The sequence below is a fragment of the Eumetopias jubatus genome, unplaced genomic scaffold (assembly GCF_037043125.1).
Source record: "Eumetopias jubatus isolate StellerSeaLion01/CBP00866 unplaced genomic scaffold, mEumJub1_p1.0 scaffold_10, whole genome shotgun sequence".
Classification (NCBI taxonomy): domain Eukaryota; kingdom Metazoa; phylum Chordata; class Mammalia; order Carnivora; family Otariidae; genus Eumetopias; species Eumetopias jubatus.
Window position 1 is genome coordinate 60,839,932 of NW_028274816.1, and position 27,485 is coordinate 60,867,416.

Sequence of the window (27,485 nt, forward strand, 5' to 3'; positions counted from 1 at the left end):
TCTCCAGTATGAATTCTGTGATGTCAAGCAAGGGTTGAGTGTAATTTAAAGGCTTTACCACATTCCTCACATTTTTACGGTTTCTGTCCGGTATGAATTTTGTAATGTTGACTAAGGGTTGATTGTCTGTTAAAGGCCTTGCCACATTCTTTACATTGGTAAGGTCTCTCTCCAGTATGAATTCTGTGATGTCGAGTAAGGGTTGAGTGATGGTTAAAGGCCTTGCCACAGTCTTTACATTTGTAAGGTCTCTCTCCAGTATGAATTCTGTGATGTTGAGTAAGTACTGAGTGCAATGTAAAGGCTTTGCCACATTCTTTACATCTGTAGAGTCTCTCACCAGTATGGACTCTGTGATGCCGAGTAAGGTTTGAGTGCCCATTAAAGGCTTTGCCACACTGTTTACATTTGTAGAGTTTCTCTCCAGTATGCATTTGCCTATGTTCATTTAGCGATGAGCAGTCCTTAAAGGTTTTACCACATTCTTCACATTTGTACGGTTTCTCTCCAGTATGAATTCTGTGATGTCGATTAAGGGCTGATTGCCTCTTAAAGGCATTGCCACACTCTTTACATTTGTAAGGTTTCTCTGCACTATGAATTCTGTGATGTCCAGTAAGGGTTGAGCGTAATTTAAAGACTTTGCCACATTCTTTACATTGGTAAGGTTTGTCTGCACTATGAATTCTGTGATGTTTAGTAAGGTTTGAGTGAAATTTAAAGGCTTTGCCACATTCTTTACATTTGTAAGGCTTCACTCCAGTATGAATTCTGTGATGTTCAGTAAGTGTTGAGTGGTGGTTAAAGGCCTTGCCACATTCTTTACATTTGTAAGGTTTCTCTCCAGTATGAACTTTATGATGTTGAATAAGGTTTGACTGACTGTTAAAGGCCTTGCCACATTCTTTACAATTGTAAGGTTTCTCTCCAGTATGAATTCTGTGATGTTCCGTAAGGACTGAGCGAAATCTAAAGGCTTTGCCACATTCGTTACATTGGTAAGGTTTCTCTCCACTATGAATTCTGTGATGTTTAATAAGGTTTGATTGATGGTTAAAGGCCTTGCCGCATTCTTTACATTGGTAAGGTTTCTCTCCAGTATGAATTCTGTGATGTTGACTAAGGTGCTGTAGCCTCTTAAAGGCCTTGCCACATTCTTTACATATGTAAAGTTTCTCCCCAGTATGGATTTGCCTGTGTCTATTTAGTGATGAGCAGTCCTTAAAGCTTTTACCACCTTCTTCACATTTATATGTTTTCTCTCCAATTTGCTGATGTTGAGATAGTGTTGAGTGCAAGTCAAAGGCTTTACCACATTCTTTAAAAATGTACTTTTTCTCTCCAGTAGAGATTGTATTATTTACATTTAGTTTTGATGATTGACTAAACATGTTCCCTGGTTTATTACACCTGAATACATTGTTTCCCTCATGAATTCTCTGATGATCACCAATATTGGTGGACTGGTTAAGTTTCCCACACTGATTATGTTCATAAGGATTCTCTGCCAAATGGATAGTCTTATGTATAGTAAGGTCAGAGCTCTGATAAAAGATTTCCCCACACTTATGACATTCACTATGGTTCTTTGGAAATGGAGTCGTCACATGTCTATTAACCCTGGAGCCCTGGTTAAATGTTTTCTCAGATTCACTGCGTTGACCAATTCTGTCTCCATTGAAAAGGCTCTGGTAATTCTGTAGGGTCAACTCCACTTTGCGGCACCTCTCAAATGGATCCCGCTTAGCACACTGTTCTTCATTTCTAAATCTCTGATTATCAGAAATATTTGACTGATAGGTCAATCCAATCCTATCTTCAAAATGGTTCAAATCATTATTTTCAGCATGGGCTAGATAACTTTCCCGATCTTCCAAATTTTCTTTCCACAAGCATGTATGTTTGAGTATTTGATAGCAGCTTTTTCTTGCAGAATCACACTGTTTTTCAGAAACAGCTGACTTAAAAAGGGCAGTTGTCTCAGTTTGAATATGTCCTTCGTGATATCTCTGATGCCCTTCACTCTCCCAATCATTGTCCCAATCTGTCATTAAGTATAAATTCTCAAGGACACTATTTTTGTACTTCCACATTGACACTTGTTGGAAAGAACCTTCTGTGCTTGGCTTTGGAAGGAAGCACTGGGTATGTGAAGATATGCCTAAAAGATATGAAATGAGAAAAAATAAAATCATTTCACTTACTATTTTTAGATAAATACACTGATGACTTCTAATTACAAGCTTCAAGTCAATCAGAGAATGTCAGAAAGATGGCTGAGAAGGAATCATCAGGACTTCATTTATCCATGGACATGTAACTTTGCACACAACGTACTGGCCACATATCCTAATAGATAATTCTGTGGTATTGTCATCTTTTAGCACAAATCACTTTCCTACATCTCAAATAATCAGAAGTGTCACATGAGTGCAAAATTAGTAGAAGGAAGGATATTTAAACATAAAAGTGAAATGAACCAAATAGGATATAGTAAAAATAGGAACATATCAACAATAGGAAGAGTTGGTTGTCAAAAAAGATCAACAAAATTGACAGCCCATGAAATAAATCAAGTAAGAATGAAAGAGAAAGGACCAACTAAAATGAGAAGTGAAGAAGTAAAAGCAGACATAGTAACTAATACCATAGAAATAAAAGTAATTATAAGAGGTGACAATGGATAATAATGTGCCAACAAAGTGATACCAAAAGAAAACAATAAATATCAAAAAAGGTATTACCATCATGAAGAAATATTAAAAAATCACAACTACTAAGCAGATTGAAAGAGTAATAAAAAAAAAAAAAAAACCTCCCAACAAAGAAAAGTCCTGTGCCAGATGAATTCACTGGAGAATTCAGACAGACACTTAATGAGAAAGGACTTCACAGAATCTCCTCAAGCATGTCCAAGGAGAAAAGATAAGAGAAATTAGCAAAACACTCTCTGTGGTACCAGCATTACCAGGTTATCCAAGCCAGGGGAACACACTACAAGTAAAGAAGGTTACAAACCACTACCTGTGAGGAATATTCATGCAAAGTCCACAATAAAATAGAGCAAACTGCATCAAAAGCACATTTTACCATTTTATAACATACGTTAAGTGGGAAATTGTCCTGGAATTAAGGGTGTTCCAACATATAGTAAACTATGAATTGAGGACTTCACATTAATAGAATGATGATCAAAAATGACATGATCAGGGGCGCCTGGGTGGCTCAGTTGGTTAAGTGTCTGCCTTCAGCTTGGGTCCTGATCCCAGGCTCCTGGGATTGAGCCCCATGTCAGGCTCCTTGCTCAGCGGGGAGCCTGCTTCTCCCTCTCCCTCTGCTGCTCCCCATTTGTGTGCTCTCTCCCTCAAACAAATAAAATCTTAAAAAAAAAAAAATGACATGATATTGAGACAGAACACAAATATGAGCATATTGGACAACATGTTATAAATAAAAACACTAAACAAGAGACAGAAGGAAACCCCCTCAACCTAATGAAGGCCATATGCATATGAAAAGCTGAAACCTAACATACTATATAGTAAAAGACTGCAAGCTTCTCAAAGATCAGAAACACTGTAATGAAGTAACTGCACCACTGCCTTTGAACAAAGTACTGGATATTCTAGTCAGAAAAATTAGGCAACAAAAAAAATGCATAAAAGGAATTCACATTGAAAAAGAAACGGAAAAAGTATCTCTGTTCACAGATGACATGATCTATTGAAAACTCTAGAGAATCCTAATTTTAATGTTTTTGCTATTTTTCTTTTTTGGTCATTGTAAACATTGCTTATTTTTGCTAGTTTTTTCTTTTTTTTATTTTTTTAAAAGATTTTTTAAATTTATTTATTCATGAGAGACAGAGAGAAAGAGAGAGAGAGGCAGAGGGAGAAGCAGGCTTCCCGCTGCAGGGAGCCCGATTGCGGGACTTGATCCCAGGACCCCGGGATCATGACCTGAGCCGAAGGCAGACGCTTAACCATCTGAGCCACCCAGGCGCCCTTGCTAGTTTTTTCTAATAGACTTTCCATTTTTGATTTTTTTTTTTTTTTAGGCTATACATGGTTAAGAAAAAAGTTGGAATAAACAACCTAACTGCCCAGCACGAGGTTCTAGAAAAGGAAGAAACTTAGCTGAAATTTAGTAGAGGAAGGAAGTAACAAAGAAAAATCTGATATAAATAAAATAGTTACCAGAATAAATAAAAGAACATTGCAAGTAACACCTTTTTTAACCAAAATAGTAAGCACAACTACCAGTGCTTTAACTACATAAACAATTACATACTAAAAAAAAATCAGATAATTTAGGAAAAAAAAAAAAAACCCAGGTAATAACCTAAGAATACACAGGTTATTAAGACTGAATAAGGAACCTTGAACCAAAGAAATGGGAAATCTTAGACCAATAACAAGAATGAAAGTTGAATTTGTAATCAAAATTCTCCCAGCACAGAAAAGCCCAAGACCTAGGAATGTTACTACATTTGATGGAGTCACCAAGTTCCCTAAATCAAACCTTGTGCTACAGGATTCTTCTAGCTCCCTTTTGATCGATTCATTATTTTTCCTTTATTTAGTCTTCTAGGTCACAAAGTCATTCCTGTTTCCTCCAGCCTGCTGTTTTTGCATCAAGCCTGTTTCCAAACTTGTTTATTGCACTGTTCATCTCTGATTTTTTTAATAATTTATTTTAGAGAAGAGAAAGAGAGCAAGAACAGGAATGAGAGCTGCAGGAGGAGAGGGAATCGCAAGGGTCACCACACTGAGTGCAGAACCTGACTTGAGGCTGGATCGCAGGACCCTGAGATCAAGACATGAGCCAAAACTAAGAGTCTGACGCTTAACCGAGTGGGCCACCTATGTGCCCCAATTTGTTAAACTCTTATCTCTTGGTAAGGTTCTCAGAATTTACTTCTCAACCCTCTGAGTATCCTTATGATTGTTGCCTTAAATTCTCCATCAAGCATGTTACTCATATCTATTTCCTTTATATCTCTGGCCATGGCCATATCTCATTTCATTTGGGATAAATTCTTTCATCTTGGCATTTTGTCTAAGTCTCTGCCTTCATCTGTATGTTAGAAAAGCCAGTGATGTATCCTGGTATATCCCTCAAGCCAGTGGTCTGCAGAGACTCTCCTTGCCTGCTATGGGCAGTGTTTGGTGCCTGGCCCGAATGTGGCCGGTTTTAACTAGGTGAGCTCTGGCCTGCTTGTCAAAGGTGACCTGACATCAACACTACCAGAACTGAGGCCCTACAGAACTCTCTGCTCAGGAGATGTGATGTGGGCAGGGGCGCACCTTGCTGAGCCTGATGCCTCACGGAGAAGGGCAGTCCCATCAGATCGCAGCAGGGTGGGGCTTGGTGGAAGCAAAGCAGACAGCCAGTGTCCTCAATGAGTGGGGCTCTGTGTTTATGCTACAGGCCGGAAGAGGAAAATGAGGACCACAGGCTCTTCTGTGTCTTCCTTTCCACTTCCTCACTGTGCTGGGCAAACTCTCCTCTTTCCCGTGTCCTCTCCTTTCAACAATGAACCTTTATCTCCAATGTGGTACAGATCAATTTGCTTTCCTAAGTCTTTAATTAGTATGAATACACAGGATTAGCTTCATTTGGACAGCAGGTTAGCTTTCTTTACGTGCAACTTCCTAAAAAAGTAGTCTGACCTATATAGGGATATGCACATCGGAATCTATTTTGCTTTCTTTTCTATTAAAGTATACTTGACATACAATATTATATTAGTTCAGGTGTACAACATGGGGGTTTGACAACTGCATGGGTTCTACTATGCTCACTACAAGTGAGTTACTATCTGTTACCATAATACCATTGAATTTATTTCGTATGTTGTATTTTTTATCCCGATGACTTATTAATTCTGTAACTAGAAGCCTGTACTTCTCATTCCAATTTCCACATTTTGCCCAACATCCTTCTCCATTCAACGCTGGTTATTCATTGTATTTAAGGATCAGTTTCTTTTTTCATTGTTTCTTGCCATTTCTGACACTGTAGACAGACCCAGACTTATATGTGAAATAAGTCAGAGAAAAAAAGATAAATATCACACATAATCACTTCTATGTATAGTCAAAACGACAAAGCAAATGAACAAACAAGAGCAGAAACAGACCCAATATCTGTTTTGTTTTGAATAAAGTCCATGGATAATCTCAAAAACGATAAAAATTCCAAGATTACACACATTCTATAATATGACCAGTTTGGCCTGTAACAATTTTCCAATCCTGGCAGAAGACAGGAGGATCCCAGGTCAAAGTCCAAGGATCTTATGGCTCATGACACAGCAAACATCATAACCTTCTTCATCACACTAATTTCACTTGCCAACTGCGCACCCCCAACTGACCCGGGGAGATGCTGCACATGCAGTGGGTCTGTGTCACATCTGTGAGACTCTGAGCATAGAAGAGTACCATTTCCTGATTACATTTATATAAAGTACAGAAATGAGTACAGCAATCTCTTACCTTACATGACAAAAGAATACTGAGTTTTGGAGAAAGTTAGTAAGGAGCTCAAGGGGAATTTCAGAGGACAATACTCTGTTTTGTGATCTCGTTGGCTTACAGAGATGTGAACAAATCCCAACATCGCCATTGGAATAGTAAACATAAATAAACCAAACGTTCCTGGTAACAGTCAACTTTGCTTGAGTCTATGTCATTGGAATTATCCTAGAGCTGTAGCTAAAACAGGAGGATAAAAATCAAAAAACAAAAAACCCCTGTAGTGAAAACCAATCAAATAACCAGCATGGCAATATAAATAACATACAAAGTAATCTTTAACATGAAAGGAATTTTTCCACTGTTATTAAGTGTCATTTTTCGATATCAAAGGTTACATTATTTAAATACTCTATTTCATGGAAAGCAAACATGTGTCCATATTCATTCATACACACACACACACAAATACATGTACATAGGGAAACATTTATTTTTTAGGCCGTGAGGTACAAAACCATTCATCACAGAGGGATGACCTCATCAAGATAGTGAGAAAGTAGTTCCCACATCAGTACTTTTGAAAATAAGTTCAACTAGCAACTATTCAGGTAAGTCATCATTGGGTAACTCAGTGCTCAGGGGTGAGGCTGAAGCATCCCTGGACAATTGAGAACAAGAAGGACAACATTAAAAGAGTAAAAGGAGCAAATACCACGTTGATCATAATGCATCTACCATGGGATGGCACAGGGCCGCACTATAAGGGTCCAGCAGGAACTACAATTGCTCCACCAATAAAAAGGGAAGACATGGTAGGTATCCAGTATTCCCTAAATGGCAAGCCACATACTGTGTGGCCCAGTGAGATGTCACCTATGGGGATCCCATTGGAAATCTGTGGTGCTGGACCACTGGGGATCCTACAGACATGGAGAAGGTGGGTAGGCTTACAGCAAGCAGTGCTCAGATCTTAGAACTATTGGACCAGATGGTGTTCCACCTTGTACTTCACACCCAACGAGAGATCCCCAGGAATCTGCCCACTTGCAGAGTGGAGATGAACCTACATGGTTAAGGAGATTTGTCAGCAACTGTGCCTGACTTGGGTCTCCAGCCAATAGTTTGAACTAGAGCATGGAGAGCATTCTATGGTTCTGTCTGGGTAGGTATGCAAGCTCGAAGTCACCTACCACTGCTGAGCATAGCCTCCACTCCCACTGCACCCGGAAGCCTGAACAAAGGCCCTGGGCAACCATCAAGCCTATCTTATAGGCCTATGGGGACAGAGCCAAGCCAGCAGTATTGCCCATGTGTTGATCATAACCTCTCTTGCATGAGCAGGGAGCTTGAATAGTGATTCTGGGCAGTCTCAGGCCTAGCCGATAGTACTGGCCAGCAAAAGAGAATGGCCTTCATCCTGCCGAAGTGTGAATATCCCTCTGGCTCTACCTAACCACGAAATTGCCAGCATACATTAGGAAACCACTCAGGGTACCACAATTGTCAGGGGACTTGTGTCTGGCCCTCTGTGATCATAGAGAATAAGTTTACGTCTGAAATGATTGCACATGTTTTAAACTAGAAGCTGCTGTGGTCCCTGGCATACCTCTAGAAGGAATGACAAATATTGGGTACACTGAGATGACTGAGAATAAAACCTCTCAAACTTGCCTTCATGCCATTTCAGTAAAGGAAGAGGTACAGCTACAAGAGTGAGAAATTCTGCAGGATTCCAATTAAACAGGACCAGATCCTTCCGATTTTCAAATACATACAGGATTTCGGTTGTTTTCCAAGGTTCAATATTCACATTCAAATAGAGGATTCAGGGGCACCTGGGTGGCTCAGTCTTAGGTGTCTGCCTTTAGCTCAGGTCATGATCCTGGAGCCCCGGGATCGAGTCCCACATCGGGCTGCCTGCTCTGCGGGAAGCCTGCTTCTCTCTCTCCCACTGCCCCTGCTTGTGTTCCCTCTCTCGCTCTGTCTCTCTCTGTCAAATAAATAAATAAAATCTTAAAAAATAAATAAAGAAAAATAGGGCACCTGGGTGGCTCAGTTGGCTGGGTGACTGCCTTCGGCTCAGGTCATGATCCTGGAGTCCCGGGATCGAGTCCCGCCATCGGGCTCCCTGCTTAGCGGGAAACCTGCTTCTCCCTCTCCCACTCCCCCTGCTTGTGTTCCTGCTCTTGCTATCTCTCTGTCAAATAAATAAATAAAATCTTAAAAAACTCCATTTTCATGTAGCATAAAATCCCTTTGTGTTTAGGTTAAGGATACTCTGAATTTTAGGGCCTTTTTGAAACAGCCAGTTTCAGAGCAAAGTCTGTTTGCCTTTGTGCCAGGTGCTATGAAAGAGTTCAAAGAACAAAAGATGTTCACAACATCTTCTATGTCCACCTGTGTGCTACAGTTCCATATTTCTACTTAGATTGGCTCCTATGACAGAGTTGTGGTCAATGGCATGGAGGGAGTAGTGCCTTGGGGAGGATGGCCTTCTCTGAATGAAAACAGAAATGACCCAAATCAAATTCCCTAAGTCCTATCAGATTTAGACTGTCTCCTCTGCTGCAAGGAACAGAGATTGATGCCTGGTGGTGGGGCAGGTATCTTGGGGCCCGAGTGAGCAAGCATAATCACAATGCCTGGGGGTGGACAGTACCAGAGAGAAGAAATGAAGAAATCAGAGTATACCCTACAGTGTCTAACCTATTTTATAAGACCTGAGTGTCTACCAACTCACTATGTACATAACTGAAAATATACATCTTTTTTTCTATATGTACACATCAGCCTTTCCAGTATATAGCTGACCACAAAATAAAGGGTACTGAAAAGTGAATTATTATCCTTCAATTGAGCCAATGTTAAATGAGTGTAATATGCTACCCAACTTAATTTTACCGGTTCCTACAACTGATGAAATTCCTCTTTCCTCTCAGGTCAGGAGTATAGGGACTGCATGGGCTGTGAAACAACATAGGGACAGTTGCCCAAAACTTGGATAGGCTGTTTGAAGCATAGATGGTCACCGCACATGCTTTGCAACTAATCAGTGCCTTGCACACAGCTCAAAGCACAGAACTAGACTCATCAAGGGGCTGAGTGGAAGTGAGGGGGGGGTCCCTCCCTGACAACCTCAGGTCAGCATCCTTGGAAAGTCACCCATCTATACTGGATCAGACCTACATTGGGGTTATATACCTGGGACACCAGTGCTTTGTGGAACCACCACACACACCTGGCTGGTTCTCACCAGTAGTGTCCAACAGCTTTCTTCATCTTCAAGAGCTACTCTGTCATGTGACATCTTAAAAGTTATGCATGCTATGCGTTCATTCAATGTTTAAATCATCCAATACTCCCTTCTCCAACCACTCCACGCGTCTAGGCCTGGAAAAGTGTAGTTCTGTCATCCAACAGCACTGGTCCTCAGGACCACCAAGGAATTCATTAAATCTTGAGAAAAGGATCAGACCTCCCTGAATTCCAGAAAACCACCTCATCTCCCCAAGTCCCCCATCTCTGTCACGTTTGCTCATCACAAGTAGCTTCTTAAGACTCTGCAGTAACCAAAGGGAGCTCCATACCAGAACATTCCCCACATTTCAAGAGTTCTCCATATTTGCTTTTAGTAGGATTTATCTTCCTCTCGAACTGTGTCATCATGTTTTACTGTCCTCATAACTCTCAGTGCCAAGTGCCAAAATTAAGCCTGTGGCAAACTGATGGTGTTTTCCTGTTCTTCAAGTGGGGACAACGTAGTATTTAAATCTCAGATAGGGCCTCCAATGTTCCTGGACCAACCATTTACCTTTGATTAGAAAATTCAAAGTTACTCCTAAGTACAATGGCCTGGGTGCCTTAGGTGGTGGGAGAAAGCAGTGACAACGGGGTCTCCATAACACAGGAAAGGTCAGCTGTGATGCCTACATCATTGGAATGGAGATGAGGAGAGAGAAGAACTGGAGAGGATTTGGAAAAAAATAAAATAAAATAAAACAAAACTTATCTTCCTAGATTCAGTCAGTAGCGCAGTCTTGGACAGGGGTCCCCTCCCCACATGAAAAATTCATGCCCATGCTTCAGTCTAGATGTGTTCACCTCTTACGTTGGGCTGCTTCGTCATTCTGAATAGAAGACTGTTTTCTTCCTAAGCTAGAACGTCTACTCAGCACCCAGCCCTGTCCCATGCTTAGTCCCTTCAAATAAACGTAAAACCACCTATGACTCATGAAGTCTCCACGTTTTCACCTAATCAAACTTAGAGTCAAGTGAGCAAGTTGGACGTCCCTTCCAAGATGGGAAAATAACATAACTAAAGGAATCTTACTGAGTGTCCTCCAATCGAGAAGGAGTGAATACTATCAATTGAACTACATGGAATTTAATATGCCCACTGTAGAATTACTCCCATAGTCACATCAATTTTTGAACATGTCATTTCATGCAAACTGTTCTTAAAATCACTGAACAAGGGATGTAAGCAATAGGTCCTGAACATTGGAACAACGGAAACACCAGATCCTACATGAGTAATAGGCAGGTAGACAGGACAGAATTTGCATGGGGAGATCCTCACACCAAGATACAGGGTATATGTAGGAGAAATAAATTCTATACACTGTAGAGAAAACTATTCCCACTAAATAATCTGTAACATTTCCCTTTGCTAGGAAATCATCAATCTGAAATTTGCAAATTCTCTCTTGATCCCATATTCCCTTTCCTTCTTAAGATATAGGTACACACACACACATAAATACATATGCACACTCATACTCCTTCCTAGTTATTTGTTACTCCAAAATCTATCTTTAGCTTAATGTAACATATTCCTTCCTGTGCATATCTAAACCATAAAACTGTGTTCTGTACGCTAAAAAAAGAAAAGAAAAGAAAGAAACGCAAAAACCAAAACAAACAAACAAAAAAAACAGGAGGAAAGAAAAATCTCGGGTAAATTTTATAGTGATTAGGAATTCTGTAGATATGGCTTCTAGTTATATTTGTAGTGACTTTGGTCAATTAGCAGTAGTTAGGCAGAACACCTGGGTATTAGATGGTGAGCCATGATTCAACAAAAGGAAACAAAGAAATTGAAATTAAGTTTACTACTCATAGATCCTGGAGGATGTACGTAATACGCCTTGAGGGACAACACGAAGAGGTCAAGACTGAGTGCAGGCAGAGAGCGTGGCAGGAACTGGGGCAGATGTCTTTTTAGGGTTCCTGGTAGGAGTGGTTTCACTTTCTGGGCCAAGTCTAGAATGCACAATTCAAACCAAAATGAGTGGAGTATGGTAAACTGTGTGGGGTCTTCTTTAAGGGATGCTCATGATAAATATACTGGGACTGGACACTTTCACGGAGGCTACTGGGTAAGTCAGATCAGGAAATTACCTTTGCTTGTGACTATAGGGACTGTTATCTAGTGTATTTGCTACTGGGTGGAGCTAGTTATTTCAAATCCCCTGCAGGCAGTCTGGTTATAGAAACTGGATTCCGAGTCAGCAGTATCACCCATTTGTTACCTACAGCATCCATACTACTACTCTATCATCATTATTAAAGGCACCCTAATGTCCCAGCAGTTTCAAAAAGAAAAGATATAATACAGAATCTTGGGGGAAAATTAATCACAAATAATTCGAGGTTTAGGGCCACTGGGAAGAAAAATTATTAGTGATATCATCCCACTGCTTTTTTTTTTTTTTAAGATTTTATTTATTTATTTGACAGAGAGAGAGACAGCGAGAGAGGGAACACAAGCAGGGGGAGTGGGAGAGGGAGAAGCAGGCTTCCCGTGGAGCAGGGAGCCCGATGCGGGGCTCGATCCCACGACCCTGGGATCATGACCTGAGCCGAAGGCAGATGCTTAACGACTGAGCCACCCAGGCGCCCTTCATCCCACTGCTTTAACAAGTACAAGTGACTCTTGAATAATGCAGGGGTTCGGTGTACCCACCACCCATGCAGTTGAAAACCCATGTGGAACTTCCACTCTCCAATGGTTAATTTTAATAGACTATTGAAAAGAAACCTTACCTAAAGCAGTCACTTAACATATATTTTATGTTACCTATGTTATATATGGTATTCCTACAGTAAAGGAAGCTCCAGAAAAGGAAATGTTAAGGAAGTCAAGAGGAAGAGAAATACATTTACAGCACTGTACTATAAATAAATCTGACTATAAGGGAACCCACACAGTTCAAACATGTTGCTCAAGGGTCAAGTATACTTTGTGTTACTGTCTGTTTACCTGCAATCTTGATGAAATTGGGGCTGGCTAAGGCTGGTACAGGATCACTGTTTATTACACATCAGTGTTAACACATTAAAATCCATTTAGTGTTATTAATTCAAATATATAAAGTTGAAACACTCTAAACAAACCACTGCAAAATCACTGTATGATCATTGGTCAAAATACCCATGACAGTCACTCAAGGAAGGACCATTCTTGTTCTTCTGATACAATGATCTGTGAGTTGTAGTTTCCATGCTTTTCAAACTGAGGGTCTGCTTTGAGTAAATGTGGATTTACAATGATTTTACACCCTTTTGAAGGGTCAGCTATACTTTTCTCAGTTGTCTGTGAAAATTTTATTGTTTTAACTGCATAACTAATATTCTTGACTTGTAACAATTCCTATTATGAAGATGCATCCAGCCTTTTTTTTTTTTTTTGAGATTTACTTATTTGACAGAGAGAGCACAAGTAGGCAGAGCAAAGGCAGAGGGAGAAGCAAACTCCCCGCTGAGCAGAGAGCCCAACGTGGGGCTCGATCGCAGGACCTTGGGATCATGACCTGAGCCAAAGGCAGATGCTTAACAGACTGAGCCACCCAGGCACCCCCCCAACCAACTTTTAATAAACCACCACCGTATTCTCCTTAAAACCCAACTGGCAAACTATTTAAAATTCAGAATGTGGGGTGCCTGAGGGGCTCAGCTGTTGGGCATCTGCCTTCGTCTCAGGTCATGATCCCAGGGTCCTGGGATCAAGCCCTGCATCAGGCTCCCTGCTCCGCCGGAAGCCTGCTTCTCCTCCCACTCTCCCTGCTTGTGTTCCCTCTCCCACTGTGTCTATCAAATAAATAAATAAAATCTTAAAAATAAAATAAATGGTGCCCTGAACAATACTTCATAGTGACTTACACCACACGTACACATCAACCATAAACAGCATGTCCACGTAGACTTTCTTCATAAACTATTTATTATAATGTCCTTAATTTTCCATGTTAAGGGAGGTATGAATGAATTCCCCATCACAAGAGAGCCGATCGGGTCTGTGAGACAGCAGCAATCAAATCATGTTACATGCACACAAACAATAAAGGTATAGCATCAGATGATTTCAGAGTAAAATTATTTGCCATGCAAAAAATCTCAAGTAAGGTCAAAAGAAAGAAAAAAAAAAAGACACTGAAAATAATTATCCCTCTTCAGACATCCATCTCCCCCTCCACCCTTTCAGGCATATTAACAAATGCAGCTGACCCTTGAAGAACATGGGTTTGAGCAGTGTGGGTCCCCTTATACAGATTTTTTTTCTTATATAAATACAGTGTGGTACTATAAATGTGTTTCTCTTCATTACGAGTTCCTTAATATTTTCTATTCTCAAGGTTGATTATAAAAATACCATATACATACAAAGAAGGGGATGATGGACTGTTAATGTTCTAGGTTAAGGCTTCTGGTCAACAACAGGCTATTTCCATGCAAAACCAGGTATGGCTTTCAGTTTGGGAGACTGAAAAGATACACACAGATTTTCAACTACAGAGTGATTACACCCCTAACACTTGCATTGTCCAAGGCTGAAACGTAACTGATCTGAGTGTTTTAACTTTGGATTTTTCTCTATAATAAATACTGTTTCGGGATGCCTGGGTGGCTCAGTCGTTAAGCGTCTGCCTTCGGCTCAGGTCATGATCCCAGGGTCCTGGGATTGAGCCCCGCATCCGGCTCCCTGCTCAGCGGGAAGCCTGCTTCTCCCTCTCCCACTCCCCCTGCTTGTGGTCCCTCTCTTGCTGTGTCTTTCTGTCAAATAAATAAATAAAATCTTAAAAAAAAAATACTCTGATTTTGAATCATGTCTGAAAACTGGTATTGGCTTACTGCTTTCTGCTGCGAATTTTTTGGTGTTAGATTTGCCTTTCCATTATACAGTTTGCCAATTATAAAAGATAAAATCATTAAAGACATAACTTTTTTTTCTGAAGTGTGTATTAAAACCAAAAGTCTTGCATCAATTTTACATTTCTAGGGTTTCTATACAGTATGCTTTGTCTGATATTCACGAAGGGTGCAGTTCCAGGACTTCGCCACCATTCTGGACAATTGTAAGGTATCTCCACAGGATGTTATCATCTCAGGTTGAATAGTTTTGATTATGAATTAAATACCCTGCCTAATTCTTTACATTTAAGGGCTTCTCTCTACTATGCACATTCTGCTGTTCACAAAGTTGGTAGTTCTGCTAAACGCTTTGTCACATTTTACTTTACATTTGTCAGCCTTCTCCCCACTGTGTCTTACCTTAGCTTGGTAACTTTCAAGTGGTAGTTAAAGGCTTTGCCACATTTTATACACTTGTAAGGTTTCTTCCTATCATAGAATCTCTGCTGTTGAGGTTTTGAATGTAAGTGGAAAAGCTATGCCACAATGACTACATTTCTAAGTCCTTTCTCCAGTGAAGATAAAATGATGTACAATGAGATTTGAGCTTTTGTAAGTCTTTCCCACATTTATGACTTTGATACTGGTTCTCTGAAGACTAAGTTCTCTGAGGATTACTGGGATTTGACCCTTGGTTAACTTTTTTCCTAGATCCATTGCACTGGTAAGTTCTGTCTCCATTATAAATACCTCTGTAATTATGAAAGATAGAGTCCTCGGTAAAGATCTTCCTAAGTTCACAACACATGAAAACTTGCTCCAAGTTAAGTATTATGTGATAACTATTGAACAGTAATGTTTCAATAAAGGCCGTCCTGTGTTTATCAAAATTAGAGACTGGAACAAGGAGGGATTGTGTGTTGATGGGAGAACAATGAACCTTCTGAAAAAGGACTTCTCCAATCAATCACATTTAGAATTTGTATCTTCATGTTTAAATATCTAACTTTCAGAAATGTTTCCGGGAATGATTAATACAATCTTACATTTGAAATGCTTTGAAGAATTACTTTCAGCATGGACGAGGTGATTTTCCAAAACTTCAAAAGGTCCTCTCAGAATATATACTTTTTTTTTTAATGGGTTTGGGCCGTTGGGATGAATGACATTGTTCTGCAAATGTAATTGACTTAAGGTGGGGTTTCCCCCCAAATGTTTTATATCCTTGATCTCGTCTAGCAGTAAGGATTTAATTACGGTTAATTGTCCCAGTCTGGTTATACACATCATAGCATCCTTCTTGCCCTTCACTAGCCCCACACCTTCCCAGGCTTTCATTAAGTATAAATACTCAGGTCCACTGCTGCCAATCTTCCCATATCACTCTATGCAGCCAATCTTCTTTGCTGGTCTTTGCCAACAAGCTTGGGGTGTTAAAGAAAGACACAATGAACAGATGAAAAATAAGATATCCCACTTACTACATGCACAGGCATACCAAATTAATACCCATTCTAGGACAGCAACAGAACGGAGAAATAGGAACCACCAGGACTTTGCTCCTCCATGGAGACAAAAATGGACCAAATTACCTTTTAGAATGTTCCAGAAGCCAGTTAGGAGAACACAGCATCTCTAGACAATACAAATGAACAAGAGGCACATCGAAGAGACAGCGAGCATTTGTGACACTTTCTCACAACAGCTGTTCACCCTCTGACACTCCATGGCAACACTGTGAGTAAACTCTTACCTCTCCTCAAGAGAGAAACAGACGAGTGACCTGAATATTGAATGATCTGGCTTTTTTCACCTGCCTGACGTGGAAAACAGAGGGAACGAGAGCACCCTCTGGATGCAGTGTGCTGGCTGCTCAGACGAAAGGTGAGCACTTAACAATGAAGAGACTACAGAGCTGAAGACAGAGAGGAAGGTATCATGCGCTCTAAAGTAGTTCCACTTTCTTAAACTGGGAAATTACAAAAACGCAGACATGATAAATGCCCAGAACATGCGTGCCAGGCTTCTCAAATTCATTTCCATCCAACGAGAGCTACTCGAACCACAGTTTAAGGTCTACCTTCCACCTTTACATTTAAACCTCACCCCTGTCATCTGCCTCATTCATTCCCACCTACCTGGATGGAAGGCTACTGTCTCCTTTCTCTTCACAACCCAGAGCTGCTCCTCCTGCTCCAAAAAGATGATCAGGTCTGGCTTTGACGCAATGAGACCTGTTTATTAGATAAAAAGAAAAATGAATACTGCTGGGGATTTAACTTTCAATCATGACTGTGCTCAGTAGCGAAGACATTGTAGAATTCTAGAAAATAATTTCCCAAGTGTTGTTGCCAAATAGCCCCTTTAGAACATGAAGAACGGATTTCCAATATTCACATTCTGACCTCCACTTCCAAGTAGTAGACACAATAGTAAGGAGTGGAAATTTAAGCTTAGCTTAAGATGTGGGCAGTACCGGGGCACCTGAGTGGCTCAGTCAGTTAAGGGTCTGCCTTCAGCTCAGGTCATGATCCCGGAGCCCCAGGATTCAGCCCTGCATCCAGCTCCCTGTTAAGTGGGGAGTCTGCTTCTCCTCTGCCCCTCACCCCACTCATGCTCTCCCTCAAATAATTAAAATCTTAAAAAACAAAAAAAAATGGCAGTACCATTTTATGCCACTCAGTGTTTAGAATTGCCCGTAATCTACAGAAGTGATGATGTTCCCTTAAGGAAGGGGAAGCTAAAGCTGAAAAGGAAACATCATGAACATTTTTCTCTACATCTACAAACCCCTATTTCCCTTGCTGCCTAGATCTGAATTCATGTCATTCACGGAGGAATCTTCCAAGAGACGGTCTTCAAGGGAAGGAAGAAAACCCTGAGTGTGGTTTGGGAAGTCTGGAAGGAGTTAGTCTCACCCAGGAAGAGGAGGTGTCCGTAGTTCTCTAACATCACATCCCTGTACAGTTCCCGCTGAGTGTGGGTCAGGCATCCCCACTCCTCCTGAGAGAACTCTATGGCCACATCCCTGAATGTCAGCAGTGCCTGCAATAAATACCACAGTCACCAAGTAGCCATAGGCAGAGTTCACAATGGTCCCTAAGATGAAAGAGGGGAGTTAATGTCATCAGTTAGACCCAAGACCTGACTTTCCCTGCTCTGTGACATGAGTGTGGAATAAAAGAAAGACCCATGGGACAGAGAGCTGACTGACTGAGAACCTCCACTCCCAGAAGTCAAATATATCAACTACACCAAGGTGAGAACCCTCATTGTCCAATGGAAATTGATGGGATGTGGAGTAGGAGTCAATGGTCAAGAAAGAATTTTTTTTTTTTTTTAAGATTTTATCCATTTATTTGACAGCGAGAGAGGGAACACAAGCAGGGGGAGTGGGAGAGGGAGAAGCAGGCTTCCCGCCAAGCAGGGAGCCCGATGCGGGGCTCGATCCCAGGACCCTAGGACTGTGACCTGAGCCGAAGGCAGATGCTTAATTAACAAGACTGAGCCACCCAGGCGCCCCAAGAAAGAATTCTTGAGATGTTCTCGATGTGAAATGTTGGGGTTCAGGATTGAATGATGAAGAAAGAATTACTGAGATGTCTTTGGCGCAAAAAAATGTGGTCTTCTTACTGAAGCACAGGCACAGGACCCATGGGTCAAAAGAGCTGCACTGGGGTTGTGAGCAGTAATTCATCCTATACTTACAAATGGTGAGTGGGTAAGCAATAGCAGCAATCTCTAAGAAATCTGAAAGCAAGGTTTCCAGGACGTTGAGGGCCTCACTGGTGTGATAAGGTCACCTAACTATGGTCGAGTAAAAAACCTTAGTTGTTAAGACCCTTCAGATATGTATCAGTGGGTGCTATGCATAGAGGATGATGGCCAACATATATTTGGGGGGGGTAGAAAAAGAAGATTCCAAGGGGATTTTCTTATGTTAAAGAGGACTTACAGAATCCCAGAGCTCTGGTTATTGTCAAGCTAAGGTTGCTTTTCCCCTCTAATAAAACATTAAGACAGTTGTGAATTCCATGAAGAATGTCATACTCTGTCTGTCTCAAGTACTTATCAATGGGCTGCAAGTTGAAGGAAATTTAATTTTATCCACACTTCTTTTGACTTTGTTCTCTTCCTCAGAAACTAGGAGCATGGGTTCTAACTTGGTTAAGCATCTGCCTTCAGCTCAGGTCCTGTTTCGAGGGTCCTGGGATGGAGCCCCATATTGTACTCCCCACTCGGTGGGGAGCCTACCTCTCCCCATCCCCCTCCACCACCAATCATGTGCTCTCTCTAAAAATAAATCTTAAAAAAAAAAAAAAACACGACAAGCAAGAGTAGCTCAGAACAAAGAAGTTTCCAGGTGAACTGTGATGGTCGCTGCACACTGCTGAGTACATCCAAGTTCCTTACAAATGACTAAGAGGGGAAATACGAACACTGCAGGGGAGGAATCTGGCAAAGAGCACGGAGACAATAAAAGCAGTTAGCATCAGTTGTATGGAAATAAACTGCTCTCGGTGCCTAAGGCACATCAAGGACACACCATCACTGGTGTTTCCTTATCTGAAAACAGGAATTCAGAACATAAATCTAATTATGAAAATACAGTGGATATATATATACAGTTCAATCCCCTATAGTTTCTATAGAGGCTGCTTTTAGGCAAGCAGGCTCGAGCAAAGTAATGGAGAAAGAGCCCACAGTGACCCCTTGGCTGAACAGAGACAGGCCTGGACAGGGGACCCATCTCAAAATAGCCACAGGCCCCTATGAACCAATGGGCTACAGACAACCAGGTTCAGTGACCAGAAGAGGGAAGATTCCCTAAATCCCTGTAACTTCTCACCTTCCTGCTTTTGAAAGAGCCCCATCCCACCCACTTGCAGACAGCCGTTCCTCGGCTCTCCTGCCTGGTGCTCTCTCGCAGTGTATTCAGGAAACTGCTAACAATGTGGTTCTGCCTCAGGTGAGTTCTTTTCAATTCCCACTTGACTTCCACCCAATCATGGACCTACATTTGGGGTCCCCATCTGACTGGCAGAGACACCACATTTAGACACCAGTTTCCATGTCCTGTAATAGCTAGTATATTTTATTTAAAGGTTTATTTATATTTTAGTGCAGGGGAGGGGAAGAGGGAGAGGGAGAGAATCTCAAGCTGACTCCCCTCTGAGCGTGGAGCCAAAGGAAGCGCTCCATTCTAGGACAGAGACCATGACCTGAGCTGAAATCAAGTCTTGAGGCTTCCTCAACCGAGCCCCCCAGCTCCCCCTCCAGTGTTACTTTAAGTAGACTATCTGTTTCACATTCTAAAGAGTAAGTCTCAAGCACGCCCACGCCCCACTTTTCTTTCAGAGAACTTTTGGAGTTATTCTGGACCTCAAATCCATCGGGTTTCTTTCTTACCCCTGGTCTACACAGAGCTGATAAAGTAACCACACGGGACCTAAATTAGAGATGTTTTCCTTCACTGACATCCCAGGAACAAACCTCATCAGCAAGAGGAATCTTCAGACTCCTTCCCCTGTGGATCTGTCACCAAGAAAATATTTTCAATACTTGGAGGACTTTAATTCAAAGTAACAACTGTTGATGCCCTATTGTAAGCCAGGCTGGAGACACAGGAGAGAAGGCTCTGGGATATAGAGAAGTGTTCTGAAGACCTCACCTTGAGTATCATTTCTGAAAAGATCTTAAAAATAGGTGAAAACATAAGGGTTGAAACATCAGAACTACAGGAATCAACATAGGCAATCTCTAAATGCAAGGAATTTCAGGAGAAAAACATGGCATGGCCTCTCCTGGGACACCAGGCTTACCTGAGAACCGGCCATTTCTTCTTTCACCTCGTCCTCTAGATTTCTTTCTCACAAGGTATTTGTGGAGAAATCACAGCAGCATCAGGAGAAAATGCCCTCAAAGCCAACAACAGAACCTCTTCACCTGAAACTGCTTCCCTGAAGGCGGAACCCTGAAATGCAGAAAAAGCCCAACTTCCTCGTCCTTTGTGTCAGGAGCTATTCAAAAACTCTCTGAGCTCCTACGGGGAGACTAATCCTTGACTTTTCCTTCCTTGCTTTCAGGGGGCCTCCCCTCCCACAGACGCCCACAAATCCAGCTACAGCCTAGAAACACTGTGCTGCATGGACCGGACCCTCCCAGACTCACGTGGCAGAGACCCTGGTACCTCTCCTTGAGCCAGAGCCCGCTCTCACCTCAAGTCCTCAGGCTTAACCCTGGCCTCACTTAGAATCACCTGGAGCCCTTAATTAACACAACACTGTAGTTTTCAGTCAAACCAACTGACAGAAACTGAGGGGGAGGGCAGCAGATGTGATCCTTTTTGAAACTCCACACGTGATCCTATTGGGAAGCATTTGGGGAGGTGACCAGGCCAAGCCCGGTGACCAAGGCTGTGGTTGTGAGCAGATTTAGATCCATGCCTTCTCCACTGATCAGTTTCTGGAGACTGATACATTCTCCCTCTTTGGGCTACACAGAAGGATACCCCCTTACAAATGAAGTTTTCCCTTATAAATGTAAATGTCTCTCACAAAGGGGAACATTCTGGGTTTCAGAACCTTTCCTTTATCTACCCTTTTTTAAAATACCAGCCTAGGGGCACCCGGGTGGCTCAGTCATTAAGCGTCTGCCTTCGGCTCAGGTCATGGTCCCAGGGTCCTGGGATCGAGCCCTCCATCGGGCTCTCTGCTCCGCGGGAAGCCTGCTTCTCCCTCTCCCGCTCCCCCTGCTTGTGTTCCCTCCCTTGCTGTGTCTCTGTCAAATAAAATCTTAAAAAAAAAAAAAAATAGCAGCCAAGGGGCGCCTGGGTGGCTCAGATGGTTCAGCGTCTGCCTTCGGCTCAGGTCATGATTCCAGGGTCCTGGGATCGAGCCCCGCACCGGGCTCCTGGCTCAGCAGGGAGTCTGCTTCTCCCTCTCCCTCTGCCTCTCCCACTGCTCATGCTCTCTGTATCTGTGTCTCAAACAAATAAATAAAATCTTTTTTTTATTTTTTTTAAAGATTTTATTTATTTATTTGAGAGAGAGAATGAGATAGAGAGCATGAGATGGGGAGGGTCAGAGGGAGAAGCAGACTCCCCACTGAGCAGGGAGCCCGATGCGGGACTCGATCCCGGGACTCCAGGATCATGACCTGAGCCGAAGGCAGTCGCTTAACCAACTGAGCCACCCAGGCGCCCTTTGAATAAATAAAATCTTAAAAAAAAGAAATACCAGCCTAATATAATCTCTAGGCCAGAGACCTATTTTAGGGTGACAAAATGCTCCCCTTCATTAGGTGAATGTTTGTTTTCATATGTAACTCCAAAACGGTTTTCCAAACTGAATGCACTTTTACCATACCATCAGCAATGTATGAGAATTCTAATTCCTCAACATTCTCCCTGAAATTTGGTGTTTTATCCTTTTTATTTTACCCATTCTAGAAAATACTGAGTGGTTTCTCACTGTAAAATATGAAGTGGTCTTCCTATAGTTGTCCTGGTGACTGAAACAGAAACCACTTAAAAGCATCAAGTTGAACAAAGATCCAAATGGCTGCATTAATGTTTCAGGTTATTCCTCTCCCCTCCAAAGCTCCCCTGCATCAACCCTTCCCTCTTCCTTCCTCAGGCGGGAAGGGAATCTTTGTTTCGGGAACCTTCTTCCACCCTGACAACGTGATGAACAGGGCTGGCAACACAAGACACAATTCCTGTGGAAACCGGCTAGATCCTGCATTTCCCTACAAAAGCCCAACCCCTTCCTCTGGGTGGGCTTGCGGTTTTGAAGACCCTGACTGCTGCAGCCTCCTTTGCTGGCAAAGCAATAAAGCTGCTGTTCTTTATCCCCAACTCTGTCTTCACATTATATTTTGGGTCTAAAGCATGGAGGTCAGTTCATACAACAGAAATGAATGTTAGGAGTGGAAAATTTGTTTTTCTTGCTCCATTCTCAATTCTTTGGCCACTCTAATAATTAAAACGATGTAAGACAGTCTGACAAGATAAAAACAAAATTTTAATTATGGGAAACTGAAAGACATGAGGCTCAAAGACTGACTGAAGCTGAAGGTGTTTGAAGCTTTCATGCCCCTGTGACAGAGGAAGTGGGACGTAGAATTTCAAAACAGGGGACATACATTCACAGGAAAGAGGAAATGTATGTCAAACAACGGCTTACCGTTCCATGCAGGCAACTCTTTATGATCTAAAAAGTTAATTTCTGGTATCATCTCTCTTCCCAATAAATGATGTAGAAAAGACATCAGGGTTCAAAACTGACAGCCAAAAAGAATTCTTGACCCGTCTTTGGTGCAAAAAGGTGGTTTTATTAAAGCACAGAGACAGGACCTGTGGGCAGAAAAGAGCTGCACCGGGGCCGTGAGGAGGGGCTCATTATATACTTTGGAGTTGGGAGGGGGTTAAGGATAGCTTAAGCCTCCCAGGTATTTTGGAAACAGGGTTTCCAGGACCTTGAGGGAGCTAGCTATTGTTAGGAAAGGTCATTTATCACTGTTTAGTAAAAACTCAGTCATGAGACCCTTCAGATGTGTTATCGGTGGATCCTATGTTTGCAGGGACAGTACTTGGAATGGGGTCTATGTGGACACTGCCACCCACCAGTGAGCCCACAGGGGGCTGGCAGAGAGAAAGGGTTGATTGCCAACATGTATTTTGCCAGGTAGAGATAAAGGAAGTTTCCAAAGGAGTTTCTGTATGTTAAAGGAGATGTTTACAGGATCCTGGGGCTGGGCTAAGATTGCCTTTTGCCCTTGGCAAAGTATTAAGTTGGAGGCAGTTGAGTCCCTGGAGGAAGGTCACTCTTCCAGTTTCAAGGACTTGTCAATGGGCTGTAGATAGTAAGGAAAGACAATGATTTTTCTTCTGCCTTTGTTTCCCACATCATTCCCACCACGCCCCCCCCCAACAGTTTTGACCCTTAAATCTTTAAGTTTGCTGAGAGTGCAAGTCCTCATCTTTTTTAACTTCTTCCTGCTGAGTAGGTACATAGAGATGTCCCTACCTATGGGTCAACGTTGGTCAGTTGGGGCTTATATAGATATGAGTTATGAAAGCAGAGGCAGCTGAATCCAAGGGAGACTGCATGTGTGGCTATCCCGAGGGGAAAGGGCCATCTGTGGGCTTCAAGTTATGACAGTTAAGGAGTCTTGGCACCAATGGGGAGACACGGGAGAAAACAGCCAAAACATGACTAGAATAACAAAACAAAAAGCCCAAATAAGAATCCTTTGAGAGTTGACAAAAGTCTTCTGAGTCCAGGAGTTTACCTGAGCATTAAAGGAAAGAGAGGGATTGTTTAAAGCACCAATTTGAGTGTCCATGTCTGTTAGGAACCCAGAAATACTTTTGTGGTCAGCTGGGCCACATACACAGCATTTTGTTTTGGTGATTTGTGCAGCAATTACAACATCTTACGCCTTTCTATTTTGTAAAATTGCTTTATACATTTGTGTTACTTTAGTATTTAGTAGAGAAATGCTATTTGAGTGTCATTCAGGGCTTTGGTTGTGTACTTATTAAGAGCTTTCATGTGTCGGGGCGCCTGGGTGGCTCAGTCGGTTAAGCAACTGCCTTCAGCTCAGGTCATGATCCTGGAGTCCTGGGATTGAGTCCCGCATCAGGCTCCCTGTTCGGCAGGGAGCCTGCTTCTCCCTCTGACCCTCCCCTCTCTCATGCTCTCTCTCTCTCTCTCTCTCTCTCTCTCAAAGAAAGAAAGAAAGAAAGCTTTCATGTGTCAAACAACAGCCTCCAGTCCCAAAGAGGGAAAAAAAAATTAGGGGGCCATACCTATGAGGCAAAGAACATGTTCACCATTGTTTTAAATTCATAAGCTTAGGAGTGCCCGTGTGGCTCACTTGTTAAGCATTTGCCTTCAGCTTGGGTTATGACCTCAGGGTCCTGAGATGGAGCCCCACATCAGGCTCCCTCTCCTGCTCCCCCTGCTTGTGCTGTCAAATAAATTAATTAATTAAAGAAACAAAAATATATTTAGAAGGTTGGCTGGGTTGGTAATGGTTTTAATAGTGCTCTGTGCATCCAGGCAAAACCCAGAGTACAGTGGCCTATCCAGCCTGAGGGAAGCCATGGACACAAATTAGAGCCACATGGTCACCGGGTACCATTAGAAGACAGTCATCTAATTCTGGACCTCCTTTAACTGCAGTCAAGAAATCAAGGGCGGGGCGCCTGGGTGGCTCAGTCAGTTAAGCGTCTGCCTTCGGCTCAGGTCATGGTCCCAGGGTCCTGGGATCAAGCCCCACATCGGGCTCCCTGCTCCGCGGGAAGCCTGCTTCTCCCTCTCCTGCTCTCCCTGCCTGTGTTCCCTCTCTCACTGTCTCTCTCTCTCTCTCTCTCTCTCTCTCTCTCTCTCTCTCTCTGTCAAATAAATAAATAAATAAAATTTTAAAAAGTTATCAAGGGCTATTCAGTTTTGGAGGGCCATCTTTTGGATTTGTGTAGTAAAAGACAGTCTGTTGTCACTTTGTAGGGACCAAGGGAGTCGAAATCTAGGGACAATTTTTCTTAGCAAACTGTTTGTTGTCACTTCTGTGGCCTTTCTACACAAATCAGTAGCCTGGTGTAAACCCCGTATTACCTTCCATTGGTTATTTTTGGGTATAACGGTCTTTTCCTTCATGATCAACAAGCCAGTCCTGTTCATTTTTTAATATCCTTGTTCCTGGGCTATGTGAATTTCTTGGTCTGAATAGACTGGACTTATGGACTTTACTGGAGAAAAGACTTGATATTTGTTTATTTTCTGCTGTCTCCTTGGCTACATGTTCTACCAAATTGTTTCCTTTAGATTCTAAGGTCATATCCTTTGGATGTCCTTTATTTTTTTTTATTTTTTTTAAGATTTTATTTATTTATTTGAGAGAGAGAATGAGAGACAGAGAGCATGAGAGGGAGGAGGGTGAGAGGGAGAAGCAGACTCTGCTTAGCAGGGAGCCCGATGCGGGACTCGATCCCGGGACTCCAGGATCATGACCTGAGCCGAAGGCAGTCGCTTCACCAACTCGGTCACCCAGGCGCCCCACCTTTGGATGTCCTTTAAAGTGTAGCTGTCTCCTTAGGGAGGTGTACAGCCTCAAGAAGAGTAGTCATTTCAGGTCCATATTTGACTGGGGAGTTATGGCTTAATAATAATCCCCTTTTCTTCCAAATTAGGAAAGCAATATTTGGAGTCAGTACAAATATTAATTTTTAAGACTTTGGCAATTGCAAAGCACAAGTGAGCACTATAGCATACCCAGCTTTTATTTCCTTTTTCCATGAAACTACTGCCACCAGTAAACCAACTGTCATCTGCAGTTTTGATAGGGGAATCTCTTACAGCTGGTTGACTAGAATAAACAAGATCAGTAACCTCTGAACAGTTATGCTCTACAGAGGTACGATGGTCAGGGTCAGGCACTAGCAAAGCTAGATTTAAAGTCTGATAGGTTTTAAGTATATTTCAGGCATATCTATAAGCACAGTCTGGTATTTAATAAGTTGGCCTCCCATCATCTATTGGTGGCTTTTGTTCTCTAAGACACTCTGAACCTGATGTGAAATCATTACAGTCAGGGACTGTCCCATTGTGAGCTCTGAGGCTCCTGGTAATAGCTGGCTAAGCCTCCACTTGTAGTGTTCCATCAACAGAGGTAGTTCCTGGGACAAATATTACTAAGGAATAAAACCATCAAAGAACCCTCTTTGTTTGAGGTCTAGTCTTAAGGATATCCTAATTACAAGGAATCACTAGCAAGTGGTAGAAGACTCGTCTCAATAGATAAGGGTATCCCCAAGTGCATCATCCAATCCAATCAGAGAAAGTGTGGTCATCCATTATCTCAAGTCCATAGTTAACCCCATGGAGTGGGGGACGCTCCAGTTTTTAAGGAGAGATTTAGTCCTTCCAAGCCTCACAGAGTTGGTCAATGTGCTAGATGAGATATACAATTGTTGGGGAATCAATTCCATTTTTCAGCTGTTCGAATAATCGTATGCTCATGGGGTCCTGTTATTATCCCACAGAATAACAAGCAAGGAGGTTGTCTGTGCAAGAACTAGTGTGACAATCTTCCTGAGGTTTACCTCGGGTTATCTGGCTTAGGCAAGTAACATTCAAAGACAATCAGAACCAGGATTTAACATCTGCAAAGATGTGTTACTGAAACGTAATTTCTCTCGGGGCGCCTGGGTGGCTCAGTCGTTAAGCGTCTGCCTTCGGCTCAGGTCATGATCCCCGGGTCCTGGGATCGAGCCCCGCGTCGGGCTCCCTGCTTGCTCCGCGGGAAGCCTGCTCCTCCCTCGCCCGCTCCCCCTGCTTGTGTTCCCTCTCTCGCTGTGTCTCTCTCCGTCAAATAAATAAAAAATAAATAAATAAAAAGAAAGAAACAATTTCTCTCTAAAATCACCCTTATTCCCAGAGAAAGGCAAATCAAGATGAATTCACTTTCAGAACAAGTCCAGTTTTAACAAATTTGGCGTACTTATTTACATAAGCTCAGCAAGAATAATGACTGACCACATAAGATCTTTTAGAATTTGCTTTGCTGGAACTTCTTATAAGGAATCTCTAGGTTGAACTCTCAGTAGCCTCTCCAGACCAGAAGCCAAGCCGAGTACTTGCCATCAGACATGACTGCAATACCTGCAGATGTGGGCAGATCCCTCTTCATGAGGTGCCCAATATATCCCGAGGTTCCTGCACCTGCCAGGATGTGACATTCTTTACTCACTGGCTAAGGCTTCTGGGAAATCTGTAAGCAAGGTATCAGGCCAACATTTCCAAGTGGCTTTATGGCTCCAGATTTCATAAAGTTAACCTTAGTTCTTTCAAGCTGTTTGGTCATATC

At 42.2% G+C, this 27,485-nt stretch overlaps 1 protein-coding gene across 1 annotated transcript; it reads right to left on the reverse strand.

Moving 5' to 3' along the window:
- Positions 1–66: 66 nt before the first annotated feature.
- LOC148163283 (uncharacterized) lies at positions 67–20,449 on the reverse strand. The gene is given in 5 exon segments (XM_088027819.1): positions 67–102; positions 105–2,161; positions 16,751–16,846; positions 17,531–17,657; positions 20,435–20,449. Coding segments are annotated over 5 exon segments (2,331 nt in total).
- Between the last annotated feature and the right edge of the window lie 7,036 nt (positions 20,450–27,485).